Below are 7,905 nucleotides of genomic sequence, written 5' to 3'. Positions count from 1 at the left end.
CCCTTCACGCAAGACCTTGCTGTTCAGGGGACGGGATGCAGCTGCCGTGGCGTCAGGCTCTGTCCCAACTCCTGAGCTCAGGACCCTCGTCCAGGCAGCCCCAGTCAGTGACCGAATGACCCCAGCAGGGCCCGGGGATGCCTCCAACAGGCCGCTGACCGGGATCCTGGGCCAGCTTGGCGGTGGTCCGGAGGCCTCCGCTCCTGCGTCCTCCTGTGTGCCTCGGGGGTTGCACCCACCGTGGACTGCTGACCGCCTCCGAGCTGCTGCGCAGCCCCACTCATTCTCCTTGGTCATTCCTCATCCTGGCGGTTGAGCTGTTACCACTTCTGTGTTTCTCTTGCTTTATCGCCTAATGTAATTGATACATTTTAGTTTAAATCTGCCATCTCATTTTGTGCTATTTGTTCTACTTGGATGATTTCTTTTCCTGTCTAGTGTTGCCGTTTTTAGATAATTTTCTGTCATTCACATTTTCACCTCTACAAGTTTGGAGGCTGTGTGCCCTGTTCCTGGTGTGGTATCACAGCACATGTTTGTGTTTATTTGATCAGCACTCCTGACATCATACACGAGCCATGAGCACGCGACTCCCTGTGCACCCCTTCTGGCTTGCATGTCATGCTTTTCAGGTGCCTTAATGAAATATTTTGTTTAAATGAAACAGTCACTATTTACCTGTAGTTATTTATTGTTTGCCCACTTCTCTCTCAGATCTCACTCTCTGTCTCTAATCACTCTCTGCGTTTACAATTTCCTTTCTCACCTGCTGGCACGAGTCTCCCCATCATGGTCTAAAAACGTCCTTATTTTATGTCAGTTTTGATGGCGTCATCCCCGTTTTCAGGGCTGATGTGGGCGTCCGTGATGTGGTTTGTGTCCAGATCCCACTCCCGGCCTCGCACCTGGAGGGCGGCTGGCGCTCCCGTAAGCTGCAGCCTCCCCTGGGTGTGTCCGTGTTACCGTAGTGCCCACGCGGCTGCCCGTGCACACAGCGCATTTAAGGACCACAGACCCACGATTCAACACCTTTATTTGTCACTTTACCAATCTGACACAGTGTTAACAACAGGGAACACACGAGGAGGTTTGCAGACAGACAGGGGCTGTTCCATCACAGGTTTGCAAGCCAGGCCTTGCCCCGCGACTGACAGGTGACACCACGCCTCGGCCCTACAGACGCCCCCAGAGTTCCTGGTGAGTGTGGTTCTGAGTCAGAGCACCCGTGACGTCCACACTGCTTGTCCCGTCACACTGCAAAGTGATGCCCTCATCGCTCCCTAACAGTAAGAAAACAGTGCAAAAATAGATCGCATCTATATATACATTTATTTCCCTTTCCTGAAAAAAACTTAGTACAAACTAGTAGCATATGATCCCTTTCAAGTTTGAGTTATGTGCATCTCCTTTGTTGTTTGGCTTGGTTTGGGGAAGAGAGAAAGTTAACTAAAGCATCTCAAAGTGCAGGGCGACCACCTCCCAGGAGTGCCCGGGGCCACCACCGGCCACACTCTCCACTCCCACGGACAAAGGCCACACCCGAGCCACGGGATTTCACAGAGGGCTCAGTAGTCAGTCAGCGGAGGGAAGCTACTGAGGGTCCGAGTTCCAAGGACGTTCTAGCCTTGTGGCGACTTCACAGTACAGCTGAATTGTCAACCTGAGTGGACGGAACAGGTGACAGTGGTGTCCCCACCTGCGTGCACTGTGGGACAGGGTGTGCCAGCTCGCGCGGGAACACTCCCAGAGGAGGGAGCCTGCTGGGTCCTCAGGGGTGGGGACAGCAGCAGCAGCCTCCCCTAAAGGTCCAGGCAGTGGCTGTTGCAGGGTTCGTGGGCCGTGGCGTCTGTGACCGATCTCCCTGCCGCCGGCGTAGCCGCAGAAGCAGCCACGGGCGGTGTGCGGTGCGCGGCAGGGCCGTGTGCCCTTGAGGCTTGATCCGCGGCAGCCGGTGGCTGAGCAGGCCCAGGCTTCGGGTGTGTGAGCCTCTGTCCGCTGGGCGCTTCAGAGGGACGCCTCGGCCTGCCCTGAGCTCTCGGCCACTGGGGCGTGGACGTAGCGCAGCTTAGGCAATGCCGCTGGAGCTCCCCGTGCCTCTTCCTGACTGTAACTTTCATTGGCCTCAAACCTTAAGACTGAGGATACTCGAGGTGTAAAAATACTCCAGTATAAATATAGATCTCTTCCTATATTTTAGACGTACGTAATTTGAACTTCAATTCTGGTGAACTGACCACCGCCTAGGTGCTCATCCTACAGCATTAAATAGAAATAAATAAGTACTGTGGCACGATGTCCTCCAACGCTCGCTCTGCTGTCCCGGCGCTCGGCGCTGTCAGCGTGGTGCACCCTGACCATGGGCCCCTGCTTCCTGCTGGGCTTGCTGTGCAGTTTCCTTCGTTCACAGAGAGACACGTAGTTTCTAGTTAACCACAGTTAGTAGAAGCGAATGGGTGTTGCATAGAACATGCAGCGAAGGCGCACACCTGCCTGTTTGTCCACAGCACTCAGAGCCTGAGGGAGGCACGTGTGTCTGTGCAGAGCTTGGAGCCCGAGCGCCGTGCTGTGTTTGGGCTACACACAGATGCCGTGACGGAGCCGACGGGGAGGGGGCCACCGCTTCCTCCTGCCCTGAGCGGGGAGATGTGTTTCCAGGGCTACCCTTTGGGAAGGAGGCCTCAGGCGGGCTGGGGACACCTGAGACCCAGCCAGACGCCTCGGCCTCCGCAGCTCGGGAGCCCGCGAGCGCGGGGCCGGCCACGGGGGCAGCTGTGTGCGCTAGACTTTCCTTAACCCAAGGGGGAGGTGCCGCCGTAGCCACCGGGAAGATGGGTTTCCTGCTGCGGGTAGTGTCGGCCCCGCAGCCCGGCCCCAGGGTGAGGGGGGCAGCGTGAGGAAGCGTCCCAGGACGCCACTGGTGTGGTTTCTTCTGCTCAGTCCGCCTCCCGTCTGCTCCTGGGCAGGCCAGCCCCTGACCGGCTGGGAGGGCTGGATCCCAGAGTCCTGCCGCGGGACGGCTGTGCGGGGCGCTGGGCTGTCAGGCAGGCGGAGACCCGCGGCGGCTGGGCAGAGGATGGGTCTGGGGAGGAGTCCTGTCCCGAGTCCACGGAGAGGAACCGGCTGGCACTGGAACACGGGCTTTGCCATCTGTGATCAGCTTAGTGCCCACAAACACTCTGCACGTTCAGAGTTCTCTGCAGACGCGATTCCCCAGGTGACTCTTGCCTCTGGAGGGAGGAGAGGAGCCCGGGGCGGGGCCAGCCTCCTGCCTGCCTTCCCTCAGCCCTCGGGCCTGTTTCCTGGTGGCGGATTGGGGGCCTGGCCGGGCAGCTTCGGATCCCCAAGTTTTAGAAACTTCCTAGACGGCAGCGATTCACATCTTCGCAGTGAGCCCCGGATGCCTGTGCTCCGTCACTTCCTGGGTGATCGCGCGGTGAGGTGCCTCAAGACGGAGCTGCCCGCAGAGGCCACCGCCATCCCGGGGGAGCCCCCCGTGCGAGGGGCCGTGTCAGCTGGGAGCGCTGGCCTGAGCCCCTCTGTGTGGGTGGGCAGGTGTCCCAGGTCCAGCTGTGACCAACGTGCCTGCCGTGGCAGTGCTGGCCTTTCTCACGGCCACCTGTGCCGTGGGCCAGGCCGTGTGTCCATGGAGGGGTGCCCCTCACCGGCCTGCTGCGCTGGACACAGGACAGATAGTGGCAGGGCGGTTGGGTTCCCGGGAAGCAATCCCTGGGGGCTGCCATGGGCTTTCCCCGGGACCGAAACCAGGACCACAGGGTCCAGAGGGTTACACGCCGGGCTGTGGCCATGTCCATGCAAAGGGACACACCGCCAAAGGCCCACTGTGACAGCAGGAGCCCCACCCCCACCCCGGCGTCTCAGAGAAACCAAACCCCGCAGATGCTACCGGCCTCGGGCCCTCCCCTGGCCTGGTCCTGCCCTGCGGTTTCTGCACTCCTGAGCGGGGAGGACAGGGCAGGCCGCTCACGGAGGCTCCAGAGAGGCCAGAGGAACAAGGAGAGAGCCGTCGCACTACCCGCAGCCTCTAGCCCAGGGCCCCCGGGGTCTTCCCGGGTCGGGGCGGGGACACAGGGGCCGCTGGGAGGGAGTCACAGAGACGGGATATTCTAAGTCTTCCCTGAGCCGTTCTGAGAATAAACATGCATCACTGTTTCCTATTTCTTCTCAGAGAAGTGAAATGAACTGCCCTCAGTTTCCATTTTAAAATCTTGTGACGTCACACTTGGAGTCACTTTGGTCGACAGAGGCTTCTTCCTTTGCACGGCAGCCCTCAGCTCGGCGCCCGCCCTCAACGCAGACCTGGCGGTCGGTTTGTGCGTCTGAGCGCATGTGCGTGCGTGCGTGCGCGGTGTGTGCGCCGTGTGTGTGCGCGCATGCGTGGGTGTGTTTGTGTGCTGGGTGTGCAAGTGTGCACTGCGATGCCCGCCTCCCACACCTCCGTGGTGCTCTCCGGGCCCCACGGTGCCCTGGCTGGGGCTCCCTCTGCTTTATCGGTGCTGCTGGTGGGTGCCTTGGCGCTTGCGGGTCAACACTGCCCCGACAGGGTCTGCCCACCAGCTCCTTTAAAACGCCCCCTTTGCTGCAAACCAGTGGCCAGTGTGGTCTGGCCCCGAGAGACACTTTGGAAAGGGCCATCTGCCCACTTCCTGGCGGGCACGAGGCAGGTGTGTTAGGAAAGGTGAGTCGGGGCCAAAGCTGGGGTGGAGGGGAGTGCGGGCCCGGGTGGGAGGGAGGCAGGCCTGGAGCCTCCGCGGCCGCCCAGCCCCGGGTCCGAGTCCTGCCTGCAAAGCACAGGAATGTAACGAAGTGTGAGGCGGTGGGGGACCGGACGACGGGAGAAGGCCCCGCCGGCTACTTGCCCCCCTGCACCTTCTGGTCGTAGGTGCCGGCGTGCTTGTAGCCCGGCACATAGCCCGACTCGTCCACCAGGTCCACGCGGCCCGCCCTGCCCTTGCCCCTGCCCGACGGGTCGAAGCGCTCCTTGTGGGAGCCCGTGAACTTGGTGGTGTCCGTGAGCCGCGACACGGTGGGCGAGGAGATAGCTTTCTGCAAGAGAGCGGGGAACGAGGTTAGGGAAGCCGCCAGGGCGAGTCCAGCCCAGGGGCCCAGACCGCGGACGGGGGCCGCCGGCGCCCGGGAACCACGCTTCTGCCTCCTTCCCGAGACCCGCCCGCCACACTCACCGTCACCCCCGAGATGATGGGGGCCTTGCCCTCGATGAGCCGGTGCACCTCTCGGACGGCCTCCTCGCTGCTCTTGTCTTTGAATCTCTTCTTGGCCAGCTCCTCCAGTGCCTCCTTGAACTGCTCGAATGAGATGGTCCTGCAGGACTTGCCCCTGCAGGGAGAGGGGGCTCAGGGGGCGCCCACCGGGCCCAGGCACGGGGAGGAGGCGCTGAGCAGTCACTGGGCTGGGACCCGCGCCCCACCCAGGGCCCCGCTGACATCGGGGGGCCCCTCACCCCACCTCTTTGCCACAGCCCAGAGCGAGTCTGCCATTAAAACACAGAACGTGCCCCTGCCCCGCCCTGGTCTGCAGCGTTGCACCCAATAGTCGGTTGCCATCGGCAATGGCAGCAAATATAAATCGTCTTGGAACAAAGTTGAAAGGAAGCACATCCTTTATGAACGACTGACATCAAAACACATCCTGGTCTGGTTCTGAAGCGGGCGAGCGTGTGGCCTCCGTCAGAGGGAAAGTCAGGGTGAAAAGCACGTCAGATCCCATGGCACAGAGGCAGCCGCAGTCCTGGCTGCGGCCACCGGCCTGCGCGGGGTCGCCAGGGGGTGGGGGGCACGGTCCCCACTCGGGGACAGGACTGGGGGCCGCCTCCCTGGGGCACAGCCGGGACCCGGGAGCAGCTCCTCCCCCGGAGGCATCCCACGGCTGCCCGGGACCTGGTAGGTCATTCTCGCAATCTCTTTCTCCTCCCTCCCTCCCTCCCTCCCTCCCTCCCTCCCTCCCTGTCTGGCTGCCTTGCTTCACGCGGGCTTTCTCTAGTTGCGGTGGTGAGTGGGGGCTTCTCATTGCAGTGGCCTCCCCCATTGTGGAGCACGGGCTCCAGGCGCGTGGACTCAGTAGTTGTGGCGCACGGGCTCAGCTGCTCCGCGGCATGTGGGATCTTCCCGGACCATGGCTCGAACCCATGTCCCCTGCGTTAGCAGGCGGATTCCCAACCACTGTGCCACCAGGGAAGTCCATTCTCACAATTTCAAAATGGCTCTAGACTGGCTCTTGCTCTCTACGAATTTTAACTGAAAAACACTTCTGCCACTTTGGATCTTCCCCAGCTAATCCATCCGGTGAGGCTGTCAATGTTCTACAGTAAGAGGAGGTGGGGGGAGGTGCCCGGGGACCAACAGAAAGGCTGCCTGCAGAAGCCAAGGGGTCGAGACAGTGCAGCCGACGGCACCCAGGGGACCGGCTGGAGAGGCGAGGGCAGAGTGGGAGGGGGCTGCCCCCACGTCAGCACCGGCCGCAAAGCCACAGGGACGGCCGCAGAGCGGCCACAGGACGGTCAGAAACAGGCCACGTGTAAGGGTTTTTGACAAGGTTGCATAAGCCAATGAGTGCAGGTGGAACTGTCCTTTCAGCGGCCGGAGGCTCTGCACAGAGGAAAGGGCCTGGCCTGTGCCCCACGCCGTCTACGAGGTTAACTCAACTGGCCCACAGTCCTGCATTTCTCATAGACCCCGAACCATCCAACTTCTGGATCAGTATCCCAGTGAAACTCTTCGTGACCCTGGCTTAGGCAAAGATTTTCTCAGGAACGACCCCCCAGAAACAGCCAATAAAAGAAAAACAATGAACTGGACTTGACCAAAAATTTTAAAACCATGCTCTTCAAAAGATACTGTTAAGAGAAGTAAAAGGCAAGTCACAGATGGAGAAATCTGATAAAGGACTTGTATCGGAAATACACAAAGAACTCATACCTCAACAACAAGAAAAAAACCCAATGTAAAAAGTTGGGCAAGGGCTTCCCTGGTGGCGCAGTGGTTGAGAGTCCACCTGCCGATGCAGGGGACACAGGTTCGTGCCCCGGTCCAGGAAGATCCCACATGCCGCGGAGCGGCTGGGCCTGTGAGCCATGGCCGCTGAGCCTGCGCGTCCTGAGCCTGTGCTCGGCAACGGGAGAGGCCACAGCAGTGAGAGGCCCGCGTACTCCAAAAAAAACCACAAAAGTTGGGCAAAATATTTGAACCGGACACTTTGTCAAAGATCTACAAGTGCAAACCAGCCCGTGAAGGACGCTCCACGTCACTGGGCACCGGGGAAATCAGGTTAAACCGGGATGTGGCCCTGCCGCACACCCACTGGGACAGTGGAAGTAAGCCAGATAAAAGGACACCACGGTGTGGAAGGGTGCAGGCGGCAGCATCCCCCAGAGGTGGGCTGCGACCCCTCCTGGGTCTCACTCGCACGTAAACCTGTGCGTGTGTATTGCTCTCCTATTCGTGGGTTCTGTTCAGTCACCAGGACTCCAACAGCCCAGCGGTAAGCGATAAACATGCCTCAGGACGTCCCCTGTGCATGCCGGGACTCACAGGCACTTGACACGTGAGCCTGCGGACACGGGACGTGCTGACCAGCCAGCCCAGGGTCGGGAGACAGCGGAGGGAGGACACAGCCGCAGGGGCCATGGGGAGGACGACCGAGTCGTGCACCAGCGAGGCCACGTGGCGGGTGGTGAGCGGAGCCCGAGAGGCCTGGACGGCTGTCGGGAGGGGCACCTGCACCGCAGGCCTCATCAGAGCCCCCGTGTCCGGCGGTGGGTTCCACCCCTCAAAGCCTGGCTGCGACGCCACGGCGGCTCTGAGGTCCGTGGGCTGGGCCGGGGGGATCCCTTGGCCCAGCTGTCCCGGGCAGCGTGGTCCTGGCCTTGTC

General features: G+C 60.9%; 1 protein-coding gene across 2 annotated transcripts in view; it reads right to left on the bottom strand.

The window, feature by feature from the left end:
• Window positions 1-1,016: 1,016 nt before the first annotated feature.
• TPPP (tubulin polymerization promoting protein) overlaps window positions 1,017-7,905 on the bottom strand; it is a 28,928-nt gene continuing 22,039 nt past the window's right edge. For both annotated transcript variants that reach the window (XM_060009712.1, XM_060009713.1), the window contains exons 3-4: window positions 5,202-5,355; window positions 1,017-5,064 (exon numbers count right to left, since the gene is read on the bottom strand). In XM_060009712.1, coding sequence (XP_059865695.1) covers window positions 4,870-5,064; window positions 5,202-5,355 — 349 coding nt within the window. In that variant the 3' untranslated portion in view covers window positions 1,017-4,869. The remainder of the gene's footprint in view (window positions 5,065-5,201; window positions 5,356-7,905) is intronic.

The sequence above is a fragment of the Delphinus delphis genome, chromosome 3 (genome assembly GCF_949987515.2).
Source record: "Delphinus delphis chromosome 3, mDelDel1.2, whole genome shotgun sequence".
Classification (NCBI taxonomy): domain Eukaryota; kingdom Metazoa; phylum Chordata; class Mammalia; order Artiodactyla; family Delphinidae; genus Delphinus; species Delphinus delphis.
This window is presented reverse-complemented; position numbering and strand designations above follow the sequence as displayed.